General features: G+C 33.4%; 2 protein-coding genes across 6 annotated transcripts; one reads left to right on the forward strand and one right to left on the reverse strand.

Annotated features, from left to right (window-relative positions):
- The first annotated feature begins 4,877 nt into the window (after positions 1-4,877).
- LOC110874211 lies at positions 4,878-7,749 on the forward strand. 5 transcript variants are annotated; one of them, XR_002555738.1, is made up of 7 exons: positions 4,878-5,109; positions 5,289-5,348; positions 5,437-5,501; positions 6,368-6,503; positions 6,676-6,756; positions 7,123-7,201; positions 7,384-7,749. XR_002555738.1 is itself a non-coding variant. In XM_022123037.1 (6 exons), the coding sequence occupies exons 2-6, from the start codon at positions 5,306-5,308 to the stop codon at positions 7,393-7,395; spliced, it is 309 nt and encodes a 102-aa protein (XP_021978729.1). In that variant the 5' UTR covers positions 4,878-5,109; positions 5,289-5,305; the 3' UTR covers positions 7,396-7,749. The 5 variants fall into 5 exon arrangements, 2 of the variants coding, with proteins under 2 accessions (XP_021978729.1, XP_021978730.1); XR_002555736.1 differs by having other exon boundaries at positions 6,676-7,201; XR_002555737.1 differs by having other exon boundaries at positions 6,398-6,503; positions 6,676-7,201.
- A 473-nt stretch (positions 7,750-8,222) lies between these two features.
- On the reverse strand, positions 8,223-9,149 carry LOC110875472 (zinc finger MYM-type protein 1-like). The gene has a single exon (XM_022123670.1). It carries the CDS (start codon positions 9,147-9,149, stop codon positions 8,223-8,225), a length of 927 nt encoding a protein of 308 aa, XP_021979362.1.
- Between the last annotated feature and the right edge of the window lie 10,384 nt (positions 9,150-19,533).

Consider the following 19,533-nt stretch of genomic DNA (forward strand, 5'->3'; position numbering starts at 1 on the left):
ATACCTTTCTCATTAGAGTTAATTGCCCGGATGGTCACTGTGGTTTCATGTTTTTTCACGTTTAGTCCCCACCTTTTGGAAATAGCAGGTATGCTCCCTATAGTTTGTTATTTTGTTACTCGAATAGTCCCCTGACATTTACTCTGGGGACTATCCGAGTAACAAAATGACAACCCATAGGGAGCATACTTGCTATTTCCAAACTAACTCACATCTACTCAGTGGACTATCCGAGTAACAAAATAAAAAATTATAGCTATTTTCAAAAGTTGAGGACTAAACGTGAAAAAACGTGAAACCACAGGGACCATCCGAGCAATTAACTCCTTTTCATTATTATGAGATTTTCTAAGATAACTTTACCAGATTTATTCTTTCTTCTTTTTTTTCTCCTCACAATAATTTTCTTCTCGAATGTTCTTTCTCATTAATATATAAGGTGTAACTTTAATGGAAAATAGGATTTTAGTATGTTTTAAGCTCAAATGGTTCTTCCCCATCAATATTTAAGGTGTAACTTTAATCAAAAATAAGATTTTTGAATGTTTTAGAGTTATTGGATTTTATCACCTTTAATTATTGGCCATTGGTCGCTGTTACCTCCAACTATCACTTTGACTCTTGTCACCCCAACTTAACACTTAGTGTGATTAGTCACCAGATCACTAACATTTGATCATGTTACTATACTTTTGGGGTGTCCTAATATCTCTAAAACCTTCCCAAAATCCCTATGACACCCCAAAAAGTGTAGTAACAATATCAAAAGTTAGTGATCAGTTAACGACGTGGTGACAGAACACACTAAGTGTTTAGTTGGGGGTGACGAACGTTAAAGTGATAGTTGAGGGTGACAACGGCCATTAACCAATAGTTGGGGATGATAAAATCTAATAATCCTATGTATTAAGGTAACAAGTTCACGTTAGCAAGTGGTGCATATGTGTCAATTCATGTAAAAAGTATAAAAATTTCATGTCATATGTCACGTAAATCTGTGATTTAAAAAGTATAATAATTATGATCCCTTACATTCAAAAATGGTAAAAATTCCTTATTTTAATCATCCTATAAATTGAATACCTTCAATTATGATTTAGACCGTTTAATCAACCTATTTTAATTAACACATGCAGCTTCTTCTTACTCGTTTACATGCCACTGACCTTTTATCCAATTTATAGATTCTGGCTAGTTTGAAAAAAAGAAAGAATATATTACAAATGGTAAACGGATGTAAGCTGAATGTGTTTCTACTAATCATGTTTAATTGCATATATTAAATGAAGTAAAATAAAACATTTTTATTCGCTGAAACTTCTTCTTTTTTCTTATTACAAAAAATTTCTTCTTATTTCAAAATATAGGAAAAGGAATTTTAATAAAAAGTTATAGAACTTAGAAAATATGTAAGTGGATAAACAGTCCAATAATTATGTATTCATTTAAGGGTTTAATTATTTGATTTTTGTATTTGATCGGCTCCAATATACATACATGTCACATGGGTATATATATAGGTATGGGAGTTGGAAACCCAACTTTCGGTATGGCCATCTGTGCATGAAGTCAAGGCTAAATTTCCCCATGTGAGTGGTCTCCAAAATACGTATTATTTCCTTTTAGCACAATGGTTTAAACGAGCCCAACTTAGTAGCCCGTTTAAGGAGCCATCATGGGAGTAGGTCTGTGTTCTGTATTTCCATCTTCTTCTTGTGTTTGACTGTAATCATTTCCGTTAATCAATCCGAGATCCACCATTATTCCTAATTTGATTAGTTCTTAGCTAAGGTGGTGTTTGTTTATCTAAAAAAGATCTACGCAGTCTCTTCTGTCTGCGTCACGCAGACCACGCGTAGACATTGTCATCTGCATACAGTTTGTTTTTCCGAAAACGTTTCATTAAAAATGTTTGCGCGAGTTCTGCTTGGTGCAGACTTGGCCCAACTACCTTTAAGATATTCTAAGGTCTGCAGAGGGTTAAACACCACCATCACCAGTTTATTTTAGAAGTTTACATACGTTAAAAAACAATTGACCTTCTTCTTGTAGACTCCAGATGTTTGATCTACCTCTTCTTCTACAAATGTTTGTAGATGTGGTCTGCAGACTGCATAAATTTTTCTCTTAAAAAACAAATTGCACCTAACTTTCTACGGGAGACTCATTCAGGAGCGTGTAATTTAAAATTAATTCGGTATAATTTGTATAAATATTACAAACGCTAATGGTTTTGGGTGTATTGTTTATTTATTATTCTAATGTGTAGTTTAATTAATCATGCTTTTATTATGTATTTTTTATTTAAGAATCTTAGTTATTTTAGATGAGATTGTGTTGAAAGAGAATGGTAGTTTAGTCACGTTATGGTAATCATAATCATAATCTAGAAAGGAACCATTTACTTATAAACAACGATCATCTTAAGAGATAACAATACAACTGTGATTTACGGTTCTAAACCTAGTAGACTTTTTCTTACAACATTACATTCTAATGTTTGTTGGTCACAATGCAACATATTTGTTTTTTTGTCAATTTTGACATCTCTAACTCTTTATCACATTTGTGTTCTTTGATGTCTCGGTGTATATTTTTTATGTTATTAACATCAGAGACAATCAATTATGAAAGTAGTCTAATCCACCTAAAGTGCAAATGTCGTCGGTATGAACTTCTATTTTGTACACCATTCCAAATCCAACATTTTCAAGAATCTCCAGAAAAGAAAAAAAGCAACTTCGTTGTCCAGAAACTAATGATGACAAATGTCATCAGTCGCCCAGAAAATGATGATGACAAATGTGACTAGTCGCGGAGTACATAATCCTGGTTTATCAAGTCGAAATGAAAATTTCAAATGGATGAGAAATTTTACTTGATGCAACGATCTATCGCAAAGATGCACCTGCAGGACGGGCTTTAGAGGACATGGCTGAGAACAGATGGGTGGGTTTGAAATGTGGAAGATGCAAGCGTTAGGGTTTGTGAGAATAAAGGAATTTGAGATGGTATTTATAGCTTAGATTAATTGAACTTTTTTCATTTGGTGATATTAAATACATTTTCACATGCTCAAGAATGGCTAATTAAAGTATCCATAGCATATACGGATAAATATAATAAATATAGTTTCTATTAATTTAATGGTTTATCTTACTTTCAAGTTTTTGTTTTTGTTTTTTGTTTTTATATTTATTTTTTTTTTTATGTTAATAGGTTAAGTAGAACTATACTAGTTGAATCGATTACTTAACTCCACACACCCCATGCTTATTCCCTTCACGCCCATTATACCACTTACACCCAAGCTCTTAGTGCCCCTTTGGCGCCCCATAACGATGTTTAGCGCCCTTCCATGCCAAGGTGTATGTGAACGTTAACCAACTACATTCAATCTAACAATAATATACATGTCTCATTCTCATGGATTTGAAATTTTGATGCAAATGAGATGTTTAATGTAAAAGCTATTCACAAATTCGTTGATGATTTGGTTTTACAGGATGGGCCAAGAGAGATTTGTGGAATCAATACATCCCGATTAAAGTTAATATATTGGGTTGACGTCTTTTTTTTGAATTATTTCGCAAATATACCTATTTGGTAAATTGAGGTATTGATGCCCCATCTCTCTTTTGTTCTATTTTTGTTAAAGAGGTTGAGACATTGGATCTTGTTTTTGGTGGATGTAAAGTTGCTAAATTGATGTGGTTAACCGTCTTTTTAAATGGTTAGATATTACAATCCCGTCTTCTTTCGGGCCTGTCCATTTAGTTTCTTGGAAGGACTCTTTCAATTGATAGAAGAAATAGCTTATCCATAGTATTATTTTAACATGTTGGTGGGTGATTTGAAGATATTACACGGTGTTTACTCATGATGATCGCAGAAGAAGAAGCATTTTTTAGTCTATTTTTAATTATTTATATTTGTTGTTTGTTAACAGAGGGGATATAAATTGGAAAGTGAACATTAGTTGGGTGGGTTTGTTACGAAACTCTCTTCTATTTTTGTAGTGCTTCTTTTGTTTTTTTCTAGCTACTTGCTAACTATATTGGCTATCAAAATAAACAATAATATTGTCGATATTAGGTGGCGAGGTTAATAAAAAGTACGATTTCGGCATATCAGATCACATACTATGTCTTTATATGAGAATCATGTAATGTTTTACGGCCAAATTGTTGTAAAAAAATGAAAAAAAAAAACTTTACAAGTCATAACTGGTTAAAGGTATTGCTAGGCGTACCCTACCACCTTTCTTTTTGCTTGTTGTAGACCTCTCTTCAACTTGTCATCAGTAGTGCTAACAACAAGTTTTTTTTGAGTCAAAATTTTTGGAGGCCAGTTTTCTATCGCTAGTATTAAAGATTTGGTCTAGTTTAGGTCAAGTCACATAACAAAAAAATAAAACAAATTAAAATTAGAATAATCTAATAATTTATCTAGCAAGATATGTGTCAAATTTCAACCTAACATCAGTACATATACTAACATTCACATAATCAAGCATTCTAGCAAATAATCAACTAATACATCAAATAATCTAATTCTTTAATCGATAATCTAATAATTAATCTTGCAAATAATTACCTACCAATCCTCAATAATGCATTAATAACTAACTATTCTTATCATATTTGAGATAATATCCCTCAAATACGGGTCTTTTAACACATAAATACTACGTATTATATGGCCACATAAGCTAATAATTTGATTATTTAACAAGCTTAGTAAGTTATTGGCCACATAAGCTAATAATTTAAATATGATAGTAGAGATAGGGAATGAATAGTATTAACGGCGTCAATTAACTATCCATTTGATAAGTACCACCGCCGTATTACGTTCTATTGGGCCACGTTCTTTAGACACGTATTTGGCATTTCATCAACAGTTGCCACGCATAAAAAGACTCACTAAAAAACCACCGCCCCTTCTCCATCTTTAAAAAAAACCACCGCACAGGAGATGGAAATACAGAGCGCTAGCATGAAGGATCAAGATCCGGTGGCTGCTGATGATGACGGTGTTCATTGATCGTCATCAATCATCATCGCTGTCGATGGTGGCGCTCCGATGCTCCAATCGACGTATGCTCAGGTAATGAAAACCCCTATTGAATTCTTTTTACAAATTGATGCTATGAGTTATATGGACTTCAGAACAAATGTTTATCGATTTCAGTCTTTGGGTCAGATGAGCATCCTTCTTTGAAAGTACATACATCAAGAACCCTAACTTTTTCTTGAAGATTTATTCGATTTCTTTTACATTGGCAGGTTTATGCTTTTGATTCATGTTGTGTTCGTATGAGAAAAAAGGAGTATCAATTTTTGAAGGTACATACATCAAGAACCCTAATTTTTTTGTTTGAAGATTTATTCGATTTCTTTTACATTATCAGGTTTATGCTTTTGATTCATGTAGTGTTCGTATGAGGAGAAAGGAGTATCAATTTTTTATACCGTCACAGGTCTATCGTTGAGTAGCAGGTATGAACATTAATGTTCATATGGTGCTCGTATGGTTGTTTCTCTTTGAAACCTATTCCATATTTCTAGACGGGTTACAAGATTTGTAAACTGTTGAGGTTCATGCTTTTGATTATCAATTGAGAAACTATTCAAAAATAGGATTTAAAACAAATCAATTGAGAAACTGGTATGAACATTAAATTTTCATACCTTCACAGACTCATCGTTGAGTATCAATTTTGTGCGAACTGTAAATGGAACTGTGCAGTGCGGATTACTGCTTCTGTATGAACATCAATTTTCAGCTCTTTCTCTAAGAAACTCGAACGGCACCAACTGATTTTGTTTGCAAGGAATGAGCATAAGTTTTATTTTTTTTTTTGTTTTAAATATGCTTGATTGGGTGAAGAAAGACTACAAAAAATCACATGCTTAAACAGTTTCTCAATCGACTAATATTGAAATAGCATATATCGACTTGAATTTCAATCGGTTAATTTTGAAATAGCATCGATTGATTTGTTTTTTCTACGTTTGCTTTTTTTATTGCATAAAAGTTAGCCCAATTGTTCTGCATATTTCATTAGCTGGGTAAACAATTGGAAAAAAATGGATTATCAATTTACCTTTTGATCGGAAACTAAGAATGTTAAATTATCTATATATACAATTTACAGGTGAAATGAAAAGTTATTCGCTTTTATTGTGAATTTCCAGTCCAAAGATGCATTAGATGTAAAGCAAAATTAACATGAGTTTTGTTATCAATTGGACACCAACAAGCATGCTATAGGTGGTTGATTATAATTTGTTGACATGGTGTTTATCGTTGGAACTTTTCGGACTGCTTTGTTAATCTCCAACTAATAGTCATTTTTAATTAGTTTACAGTGACGAGAAACACAAATTTGCAGATGGAGTAATTTTCGCCCTTGACCGATGGAGAATTGGTACCTACGTCTTCGCCGTGTCGTTATCATCTATGTTTCATAGTTTGAAGACAATAAATTGTAAAAATAGGTCTGTTACTAATATTATATATTATCAATTTTTATTACCTCTAGACTTCTCAAATAGAAAGATTCAAGAGAATTCATATAGTTTTAATGAATATGTGGTTATGATTTTCCTCTCACAACAATTCGGTAGTTTACTTTATCTGTTCTAATCATTATTCCTCTACTCTTTGTAGGTTGTGGTAGTGCGAGCAAGGGTGGTGATGTTGGCACTAGAATGCGAGCACACACTTTATATGATTGTGAGATGTACCAGGGTACCACATCGACCACCCAATTTTGCGAGTAACGATGCGCCATAATTTCAGTATTTATCGATTAAGCATACAACCATTCCGGCTAGAAGACGGAATTAATTAGCTTTTAGGTTGCTCATTTTGACCCGTTTAAAGACGGCCTTTTTTCTGGTTGATCCATATAAAAACGCGTTGGCCATTTAACCCGTTTAAGTGTTTTTTCCTTACTATTTAAATAAATTCTATTATTTCTCGGTTTACTATAAAAAAGTTCTTATCTTTTCCTTTTCTAAGTGTTCGCACACAATAATTAGGGCTACTCACAACGCTGCTAGACATCGATGTTTTGAAAGCTTATTTGACATCAAATCTTTTTTTGCTGAACAGACCTTCGATTTTGATCACTATTGTTTCCTTATCCGCCCTTGGATGTGTGACTGATCAGCGATTCCAACAACTTTGCCAGGTAATGTTTGTCTCATCGGTTCCTTTAAACGTCCTTGGTTTTGAATCTGTTTTGCTTTATTGAACAATTAAGGCCCAATTCTTGAATCTTATTTTGTAACTAGGTTTATTTTTTTTTAATTATGTGGTGTTGTTTGAAACTATCTTTAATTTAAATTGATCCAACACTTAACCATTTTGCAGTTCATGCTTTAGCCTTTTGGTCATGGATAATACTATTATTCTTTGGTAACTATGCAAGCATGGATGGATATAAAATGTCTACTTACAACTTCTCTCGCTTCACTGGCTCGGTGTTCTCCATCATTGTGCCGGCATTCTCCATCGCGGACGCACCAGAACCACATTTCACCAGATTGGTGCATCAAAGAATTAATTAGACTTTCTCAGTACAAGACCCTGTCGATTAAGGTAACCACGGGATTTATTGTACCCATATAGAATGAGAGTGTAAGAAAACATGTGTTCTTTAAAAATACATTTGGCATGTGTTGTTACACCAAGAATTATTCGGTTTAACGTGATAGTGGTATGAGTTGTAATGTAAAACGCACATGTTATCACACCAAGAATGATTCGGTTGAGCACGCCGCAACGCGGCGTTGTGTATAAAACTAGTTTGATTATTTAACAAGCTTAGTAAGTTAATAGTTAGATGAGCTTAACAGAATCATAATTGTTAAGTTGGGACTAGAATTATCCAAATTGTTTTTTTTTAAATGGTCGTGAATTATCCTAATTAATTTTTTTACATTTTTTAGTTCGTTTAAAATAGGTTTATATTTAGGTTTATATTTGAAGTTTTCCAAGGCCGTTCCTAGGTTTTTGGAGACCCTAAGCGAACTTCGAAGTGGAAGCCTTTTTTTTTGCAAAATTACCCTTTTAATATATTTAGTAACAAAACCCTCCTCCTTTACCCGGGCTTGGGACCGGCAATTATAAACTAAAAAGTTTATAGTTGGCGAAGTTAAATTTTTTTTTTTTGTTGAAAGTTGTATTTTTTGTATAAATTAAGTATCCGTTTAAATAAAATTGATTTTTCTAGCTTTAACCGAGGCAAATTGTTTGATGAAAGAATCGTAATCAAGTTCTTCTAAAAAATCTCTTTCAATTGACATAATAGCTAAACCGTTTAATCTTTCTTGTGACATTGTAGATCTTAAATAATTTTTTATTAGTTTTAATTTGGAAAAACTACGTTCTGCTGAAGCAACGGTTACAGGAATGGTTAACATAATTCTATAAGCAATATATGCATTTGGAAAAGAATTAGAGTTTTTAATATAAGTTAATATATTAATAAGTGTGTCAGACTCTACATGTATTATATCTCTTAGCATTTTTAGTTCTTCAAATAAATCTAAACCATTAACATCAACATGATTATCATGTTTCCAAAACTTTTCAAGATCAATGCACTTTTTTTCTAAAGTTTCTTCATTATAGGATTTTAACTTTTTTATACTAAACAAAAAGCCAAAAATATTATCAAACTCTTTGAATTGCTCAAATCTACTTTCGAGCGAAACACAAGCTTGATCTACTATGTATAAAAAGTAATCCGTTCTAAAAGAGTCTATAGGAGTTTTCAAAGTTTCATTATCAGCATTTTCATCAAATCTTCTATTTCTTTGAATAATACGTTTTTCACGAAAACTAGGTTCAATGCCCATCTTTAAATCAAGTTCCTTAGCCGTACTCATAGCTTTTTCAAATCCTTCATCCCTAAACTTTTTAAAATAATAGATAAGTCCATCTAGTTGTTTTATAGCAACGTCAATACACATGTCTTTTGATTGTAAATTTTTACTAACTAAATTAACAGCATATAAAACATCATACCAAATAACCATCGCTAATAAAAATTCAAATTTTTCCAACTCATTTTCAACTAAAGATTTAGCCTCACTTTTAACCTTAAGATCGTCACTATCACGATACAAATCCATTAATGCATCTCTTAGTTCTGGAGCTTGAATCCTAATTGCTTTAACACTTTCTAACCGACTATCCCAACGTGTTTGTGATAATGATTTAAGAGTTAAATATGGTATATTATCTTGTAAAATTTTCCATCTTTTAGTGGATGATGCAAACATAGAATAAATGCGTTGTATGGTTCCAAAAAAATCCTCAACTTTTTTTACAAGAGATAGCCAAATCAGAAATTACTAAATTTAAACTATGACAACCACATGGAGCATAAAAGGCTCCAGGATTAACTTGTAACAAGCGTTTTTGTACCCCCTTATGTTTTCCTTTCATATTTGATTCATTATCATAACCTTGTTCTCTAATGTCATCTACATTGAGTCCTATTCTATTAAGTTCTTCAATAATAGAATCAAAAAGACCTTTACCGGTTGTATCATTCACTATCAAAAATTCTAGAAAGTATTCTTTAACTTCTATTGAAGTTTGAGAAATATCTAAACATCGTAAGACAATGGACATTTGTTCCTTGTGGCTTGTATTAGGAGTGCAATCAAGAATAATTGAAAAATATTTAGCTTCTTTATCTTTTTTAATAATTTTGGTTTTGACCTCATTTGATAATAAATCTATTAGTTCATTTTGCATTTTGGGTCCAAGGTAATGGTTATGAATTTCTTTATTTTGTATGCGTCTAACATGTTCTTGCATTACCGGATCAAATTCTGCAATCATCTCAATACCGGCTAAAAATAAACCATTGTTTTCTTCATACAATTGTTCATTTGTCCCACGAAATGCTAAATTATTTTTACCAAGACCCTTTACAAGGGAAATAATTCTTTTTAGCACGTTTCTCCAATGTTCTTTTTCTTTATTTATTTGATCTTGAGCTTGTTTATCAATTGTCTTATTTTTCGCCAATCTTATCTCTAATTCCATCCATGTTCTCATATTGTTAATATGTACTTTACTTTTTTCATGTTCCTTTAATTTACTACTAATATTTTTCCAATCATTATTACCTCCTTTAGCTAAGCTGCTTGTACATTGATTCATGTTAAACAGTTTACAACAGAAACAAAATGCTTTATCTAAATCTATAGAATAAATCAACCATTTTCTTTCTAATGTTTCTCCATTTGGTAATGTTCGCATATAGTGAGATGTATTAAAGCTTCTTGAGTGTTCATCTTGTGGAAAATCGTAATCATGAATTTTAATCGGACCTTTTTCTACGAGTATATCTCTTAGATCAATACTAATATTATTCCATTGACTTGGATCAACAAAATTCATAGGTATTTCATCGGTTGTAAATTCATCATTTGTAGGTGTATCGTTGTTTGTAGGTTCATCATTTGTAGGTGTATCACTTTCATTTGTAGGTTCATTAGTTGTAGGTGTATCACTTTCATTTGTAGGTTCATTAGTTGTAGGTGCATCACTTTCATTTGTAGGTTCACTTGTTGTAGGTGTACAAAATTTTAGAAGTGCTCCCTTTTGTGATTCAATTAAAGCTTCTTGTTTACGTTTTCGTAGCCTTTTTGAATGACCGGATTCAAAACTTCTAATTCGATTTGAAATTGGTAATGAGCCCTAATTTACTAAACAACAAATTAAATAGACAAACAAACAAGCCTAGTGCCTAAATAACAAGATTAGTTCAACAAATAATCACTAATTGAATCAAAAAAATAGCAACTTATGAAAGAAGATCTAACCTGTGCCAACCAGTGCCACAAATCAAATCAACGCGGCAACGCTTGCCACTACAGTCTGCCACAAATTGAAGAACTGAATAAGCCTGTCGCCACGCCACTGCCCCAAATCGACAAACAACGCTTGCCGCCACTGCCCCAAATCGAAGCACAAGCACTGAATGTATTGAACAACAAATGAACAGATTTAAATCGATTGAACAGTGGAACAACAAAAGACTGAATCGATTGAACAATGGAACAAGAACAACAAAAGACTGAATCGATTAAACAGATATCTAGTAATCGAACTATCGAAGGTACAGAACTACAGATGTAATCGGAGATATAGATGTAAGAAAAGGAAAAATAGCCGTTAGTAATTACTAATTACTTACCAACGACGATTCGTTCTTCAAGTTAATCATCTTCGCCGCCTGAATGTCGATGTACAGCGACGTTTGGTTCTTCAAGATCTGAAGTCGCGTGTGTATGTGTGAGGCTGCGGCCCCTTTTTATGGGTTTTCTTTAATTTTAATCGGGCCTTACAGACTTACAGTTACAGAGTTACATGTTTGGGTTTTCCTATAAACCGGAAAATGGGCCTATTATATAGAAAACTCATAAGAAATTTGAGGCCTTCTAATTTGGGTGGCCCTAGGCTTGTGCCTAGGGTCCAAAGCCCATTGAGCCGGCCCTGAAGTTTTCTAAAACTTTAAATCAGCTTTTCATGCAGGTCAATGCAAATATTATTGATGTCGGTGTCAAATAATATAAAAACTACATGATTTAGTTCGAGATGTGATTTATGATGTCCTTAAGTGGGCAAGGATCTCGGCAAAAATGGAAGTCTTGGTGAACTTCTTGATTGATCTATTAGAAGAAAGATCTACCCTACGGCTCACATACATTCCTGTTTTTGGATGAGAATGAGGGAAACATGCGTGCTTCGATTTGACAGGTGTGTCCCCCCTGTTGGGCTAAGGGACCACGGGTTTGTGGCGGGCCAGGCGATAACCAAGGCAGAGGCGGATAAAGTAGCTAAGCACGAAAAAGCTTGCATCGAGAATCAGCACGTGTTCGTCCTGTTCTCTTTCGATATCTTTGGCGCTCTCGCCCCTGACGCAGTGCGGTTCCTTAAGCGGGTTCAGCAGGTGGTAAGTAGTAACACCGCGCATGTTAAGGGGTAGAAATTTGTGTTTAGTAGGGTAGGGTTTGCTAGTCAGAAGGGGGTAGCGGCACATCTTGTTGCCCGTCTACCTACCATTAGTTTGTAATCGTCTCTGTTTTAAATAAATATATGGTTTTTAAATGTTTACGTTCAATTCGATTTAAACCAAATTCAGATTTCTACCATATTTAGTTGTTTTTTTTTTTTTTGAAAACGGCATCTTACAATTTTCATGGGAGTGGAAAGTGAAACACCATGCCCTCATATGTAGAAATTGTGTAGAAATGATGTGACAACTACTAGCAGTTTACACACCCCATTTTCACTTGACCATAATGTCACTTAAATTTGCCATGATAAAGGTAGTTTAATTGTGATCACTTACTTACAGGGAGAAAATCAAATAGGAAGTATAGTTTGGGTAGAATGAATAGAAAGTAATAGGGTTGTGACACGTAGCAAAATTGAAAAATAAAGGGGAAGTGTATTTTAGTCAATCGTATCTCATCATCTCCTTTCCTCTTTCCTTGCAACTTTAAAACCATCATTTTCAAAAAAAACCCACCATCTTCAACCTTTTCTTCACTTTCTATTCAATAAACACTACATTAGAGTGTGATTTTCGTCATCAATCAGTGACTCAAAGATTCAATCAACGTGTTCTTTAACTTTTTTGAAGAAACCTAGTTTAATTTCATACAATTTCTCATTTTTCATGATTTTGAAGTGAATCACTCGATTTGTTCGATTCAATCGTTGATAAGTGTTCCTAACATTCAAATTTCGTCAATAATTGAAGAAATCCAAAGAAATCGGCTTCGATCCATGTAAGAATTTTTTTTAATTGCGTTTTACGATGTCGGTTTTTGAATTAAGTCATTGTGTTTTACAAAAGAATGAAAAAACACATTTTTTGTGTTTTTAGTCCATTGTGTTATACAAACAACACATTTCTTTGTTTTTAGTCCATTACGTTTTAGAAAAAAAAAAACACATTTCTTTGTGTTTTTAGCTTATTGCGTTGTAGAAAAGGGCATTTCTTTGTGTTTTATTGCATTTAGAAACAAAACATTTCTTTGTGTTTTTAGTCCACTGAGTTTTTTAACAGAATAAAAAATAAATTTCTTTTATGCTTTTAATCCATTGCGTTTTATAACACAATGAAAAAAATACAACTTTTTGTGTTTTTAGCCTTTGCGTTATAGACTTGGAGTGTACGGGAGTGGTGTTGGAACAAAAACATGACCATTTTAAAACAGATTCATGACCATGTGAAACCTCATTGCGTTTTAGACTTGGAATGTGAGGTACAATAAACTTATATGATCATGTTAAAACAAAACGTGATCATGTTGTTGTGAAAGCTAACCTATCCCATTGTTTTTTAAACCTGGAAGTGAACTAAACTGACATGATCATGCTAAAACAGAAACATGATCATGATGTGAAACCCCCATTGGGTTTTAGACCTCAGACTGAAAGAACATGATCATGTTTACAGAAGCATGATCATGTTAAAACATGAAACTGGGTATACACTAAACTGACATGATCATGTTAAAACAAAACATAATCATGTTGTTGTGAAAGCCAAGCGTTTTAGACCTATTGTGTTTTAGACCTGGAATGGAAATGTGAGGTAACTGACATGATCATGTTAAAACAGAAACATGATCATGTCGTGAAACCAATATTGCGTTTTAGACCAGACCTGCAGTAACATGATCATGTTAAAATAGAAACATGGCCATGTGAAACCCAATTGCGTTTTAGACTTGGAAGAGATAAGGTAAGTTATGTTAAAGAAAATGATCATGATCATGCTAAAATAGAAACATGATCATGTTAAAACTCTGACTATGTTAAATATAAGTCAAACTCTATTACGTTTTAGACCTGTAGTGTACGTTTTAGAGACCTGGAGTGCAAAATGTTGGAACAAAAACATGACCATGTTAAAACTCATTGCGTTTTATAACCTGCAACTGCAAAAATCTTTATTTTAGGTTTCATTGCGTTTTACGTATCTGGGTTTTCAATTTTTTTTCAAAAGTATAACAATAGTATACTCGTTTTAAAGATAAAAACGTTCGTTTTTATGGTGCAATTTTTATAAAAAATAATGTCGTATGAAAAAGTTATTAACGTTTAAAAAACGGTTGGGGGGGATTGGAGGAGAGAGAAACTATTGATTTTATTGATTTGCATTAACTAAAATACCCCTACACAAACTCACGCGTTTTTTTTTTTCAGTTTCACTCTTTTAATCTTAATCCTTTATTACTATATAGTTGGATAAGTTTTACATCAATAGACTCGTATCCTCGTTCTGATAAAAAAACTCTAATACGTCAGTTTGTAATTTGGAAAAAAACTTAACTCCGTTAAGTTTTTTTTAACTAAGGACCGGTGAAGGAAAAATAGGTGAAAGATGAGACTGACATGAAGAATATTTAAAGATGAAACTGACAATGACTAATGACATCTAGTTGAGATTATTGCAAGACAGTTCCCCATAATAGAATAGGCCCCTAAATGATATAAACATTCTAAAATAACAATATAAACCTTCTATGCATGTTACTATAATAAACCCCCCCCCCCCACCCCCCACACACACCCCCACACACATCCCAAAAAAAATTCCAAATCCAAAAGAAAAAATCCAGAATAATATATGCTCATACAACAAACTTAACAATTATTCAAATTTTAGAAATTCGAAAACCATATTAATGCAGATATACACAATCAGTATAATAAAATTAAGAGTAATCTGCCAAAATGGTCCCTGAAGTTTGGTTACTTTTACCACTTTAGTCCAAAACTTAGAACTTTTTAATCTGGGTCTCTGTGGTTTCAATATTGTTGTCATTTTCATCCAAAATTATCTAGTCAGATTTTTCAGTTAAAATTCAGTTTTTTTTAATCTTTTTCTACCCCTTTAATAAAGGGCAAAATTGTCAGATTCTTTTTTAATTTGTTATAATAAAACGTTAAAAAACCATTTTTCCTTCATTAAAAAGGAGGAATAAGACAAAAAAAGCTGGATATTAACGGAAAAATCTGAACAAATTTTGGTTTTGGATGAAAATAACAACAAAATTGAAATAACAGAGACTTAGATTCAAAATATTAAAGTTTTGGAGTAAAGTGACAAAAGTAACCAAATATGAGAGATCATTTTGATAATTATATATATATATATATATATATATATATATATATATAAATTTGCAACAACTCTTGGCATTGTTATTTGTAACATGATGCTTAGTGGCTTGTACCACTACAGACAAATTTTTATTTCATTTAAATACTATAAATAATGTTGCGAGTTAATACGACGTAACGTGCGTGTGTGGTTAAATGTTTCTACATCGTCTATTTTTTCCGTTTCACAGATTCATCGTAACGCTCGAGTCCTAGATCGACTTAGTTATTTCTTTCTATGTTTTACGTTTCGATTTAATTTTTTCGCATTAACACGTTGCAATTTCAGTGTTGGTTGTCGCTGATAGAAGTGTGACGTTGGTGTTCGCCCCTACCGTAACGTGGAGGTGCTTAATACTAGTTTACTTTAAAATCAATATAAAAATCTCAGACATGACATGATGACATATGCATTCATCAAATGGAATAAAATCCAACAAAAGCAAACAAACAAACATCCAGATAGTTTAACTCCAATATAATGGTTTAAATTAAATAAATTCCCGTAACTAAAAGCTTAAAATCTTCTATCTACTATAATAAAAGAAACCAAGTTTTGGACACGTGTCATTCATTGAAGGCATCCTCAAGTTTATATCTATCTTATATTAGCTAAATAACTAAATAAATAATTAATTAATATTATATTTTATAATACTTTAATAGAATATTATCCTCAAATCTAAATTGTTAATCTAATATATTTTTAAAACAAATACCTCTCTTTCCTATTTATCTTATATTAAATATATAAATAATAAATTAATATTAAATGTTATCCTAATTTATTAAAAATATAACTTTTTGATTATTTGATATACAAAATTATATTTATTCAACAAGTCTAAGGGGTCTTGAAAAATATAATTGTTTTTACTATACAAAGTTACATTTATATAACCCGTGTAATACACGAAGTTTTTGAAGATATAACTTTTTATCATTTGCTATGTAAAATTAGATTTATTCAACACGTATAATACAAGATGTTTTTAAGGATATAATGTTTTTATTATTTGGTAGATTTTTCGACCCAACTATACACGGGTTTTTAAAGATACGACGTTTTTAGTATTTAATATATAAAATTACATTTATTTAATATGTGTAATACACATGGTTTTTAAACATATAACTCTTTTTTAGATCTATTCAACACGTGTAACATATGGGATTTTTAAGGATGTAATTTTTTTTATTATTTGGTAGATTTATTCAACCAGATTATGACGTTTTTTTATTATTTGATATATAAAATTACATTTATTTAACCCGTACAATATATGGGGTTCATAAAAATATAACTTTTTATTATTTAATATATAAAATTATATTTATTCAACCCGTGTAATACACGGGGTTCTAACCTAGTTAAATTATATTTGAAGTAAGAATATTTTTTTATAATTTAACTCAAAATTATCGTTATATTGTTATAAACTTTAATAGAATATAAAAAAATAATATAAAAAGGATTTTGATTAAAAATATCCACTCATGTTGACGATAGAAACAATATTAAAATTGTTTACTCAAATGACTATTAATCAATATATGAATAAATATTAATGAATAAACACTAACGAAAAACAATGAATAAACTAAATCTGATATTCGTTTACACACTCAAAGGATATAATTTAATCAAACAAAAAATAAATTCAAATTCTAAATTTAAGTGATGTTCACTTATTAATTATTAAAAAATAAAACATAATATAAGTAAAAGAAAAGCAAAAGTTGAAAAACATTAATTGAAATCCTTTATTATAAATTATATTAAATTAGATTTATCATATTATTCTAAATATTAAACCCACATATAGTATATTTGTTTTAGACTATATCAGTTTTAGATTATACAGGGTGGGAGGGCGCGAAGAGGGGTATTAAGCGCCATGTGACTGCCACATAGTACGGGAGCATGGTAAAAGAAACACATGTTGGTGTTAGCGTAAAAGTGACGTTTTTATTAAAAAACATCAATTAATTTAACTAACTTAAACAAGACTCACAAATCAAAGTCCGCCACCTCACACCGCACAATCCCTCCACCCCGATGAAAATCTTCTGCCCCCTTCCCCCGCCGCTCCTTACGCCACCCACGGGCCGGTGTGCCTGACGTGGAGAGGCTTACACACCACTTTTCCACGCATACTCCGTATGATATTACAAGCTCAAGTATGGTTAATATAAGAATCCTATGTTTATACCAATATTTATAGTATAACAAAAATAACGCTAAAGTTATCATACAACGTCTCCTAAAAATAAGAAAGGAACAAAGAAACAATGAATCACAAAATATAACACAAAGTCGAGGTAAAAAGATACAATAAGTTGTAAAAAAGACACAATGATATAAATATAGAAAACACACCATGTTAAATAAAAAGACACGTAGATCTGAAGAAAAATTTTAATATCTGCAAGTTAAAAAATCAAAAAGCGAAAATCCACAATCTCATATCGTAGAATTACGGTTCCAATGTCGCCCGAATGAAGTCAATCAGAGTCCGTTTGATACTCTTCCCGCGACTTCTTATTTTTAGGAGACTATGTATTTAATTCTAACCCAACAAAATAAATTTTTACTAATATAAACTTTATTTTGTTTTATTTTATTAATATAAACTTTATTTTGAAAAGTATATTAGTTTTAAAGTTTTTTTTAATGTTAATTAATAGGTTTAGTATAACTCGACTAGTTTGTTCCATCTATAAACTCAAAATGTAAAAAGAAAAAGTTATATTGTATTTTTGATAATTTCTAAACTCAAAATGTAAAAAGGGTCCTTGCCGTTGAGTTTGTAGTTTATATAAACTAGTTGTTTACTATGCGCGCGCGTTGCGGCGCGCTAAACCAAATCGTTCTATAAGAATGACAAAACATGTCAAATAACAAAAAGTAACTCAAACTAAAACGTCACGTATTTTCGGTACCGGTTCGGCACCGGTATTCACCGATTTTTACCCTCAAATACAACCCCCGCCCAAGGGGCCACGCCGAAACCCAAGCCCACCCGGGGTGGTGACTTGGGCGTTTGTACCCAACCCACGATACAACCCCAACCCCATACCCCATATTCTAATATTTCCTAGATTTTTTTTAACACATAGCCGTTGGCAAACGGCTCGCACAAACGGCTACTTGTCTTGGCCAATGAGATCCCGTCATGTCATCTTGCTAGCGCCGCCCAACGCTCGGGCTGAAACCCCCCGCCTAAGGGGCCACGCCGAAACCCAAGCCCACCTGGGTTGTTGACTTGGGCGTTTGTACCCAACCCACGCCACAACCCCCATATTCTAATATTTCCTAGATCTTTTTTTAAACACATAGCCGTTGGCCAACAGCTAGCCTAAACGGCTACTTGTCTTGGCCAATGAGATCCCGCAATGTGATCTTGATAGCCCCGTTCAACGCCCGGGCTGAAACCCCCGCCCAAGGGGCCTCGCCGAAACCCAACCCACCCGGGGTGGTTTATTGGGCATTTGTACCCAACCCACGCCACAACCCCCGCCCCATTCCCCATACCTCATATTCTAATATTTCCTAAATCTTTTTTTAAACACATAGCTGTTGGCAAACGGCTAGCCCAAACGGCTACTTGTCTTGGCCAATGAGATCCAACCATGTCATTTTGATAGCCCCGCCCAACGCCCGGGCTGAAACCACCGCCCAAGGGGCCACGCCGAAACCGAAGCTCACCCGGGGTGGTGACTTGGGCGTTTGTACCCAACCCACGACACAACCTCCGCCCCATACCACATATTCTAATATTTCCTAGATTTTTTTTAAACACATAGCCGTTGGCAAACGGCTACTTGTCTTGGCCAATGAGATCACGTCATGTCATCTTGATAGCCCCGCCCAACGCCCGGGCTGAAACCCCCGCCTAAGGGGCCACGCGGAAACCCAAGCCCACCCGAGGTGGTGACTTGGGCGTTTGTACCCAACCCACGCCACAACCCCCGCCCCATACCCCATATTCTAATATTTCCTAGATCTTTTTTTTTAAACACATAGCCGTTGGCCAACAGCTAGCCTAAACGGCTACTTGTCTTGGCCAATGAGATCCCGCAATGTCATCTTGATAGCCCCGCTCAACGCCCGGGCTGAAACCCCTGCCCAAGGGGCCACGCCGAAACCCAACCCACCCGGGGTGGTGAATTGGGCATTTGTACCCAACCCACGCCACAACCCCCGCCCCATACCCCATACCTCATATTCTAATATTTCCTAAATCTTTTTTTAAACACATAGCTGTTGGCAAACGGCTAGCCCAAACGGCTACTTGTCTTGGCCAATGAGATCCA

The sequence above is a fragment of the Helianthus annuus genome, chromosome 9 (assembly GCF_002127325.2).
Source record: "Helianthus annuus cultivar XRQ/B chromosome 9, HanXRQr2.0-SUNRISE, whole genome shotgun sequence".
In the NCBI taxonomy this organism is placed as follows: Eukaryota; Viridiplantae; Streptophyta; class Magnoliopsida; order Asterales; family Asteraceae; genus Helianthus; species Helianthus annuus.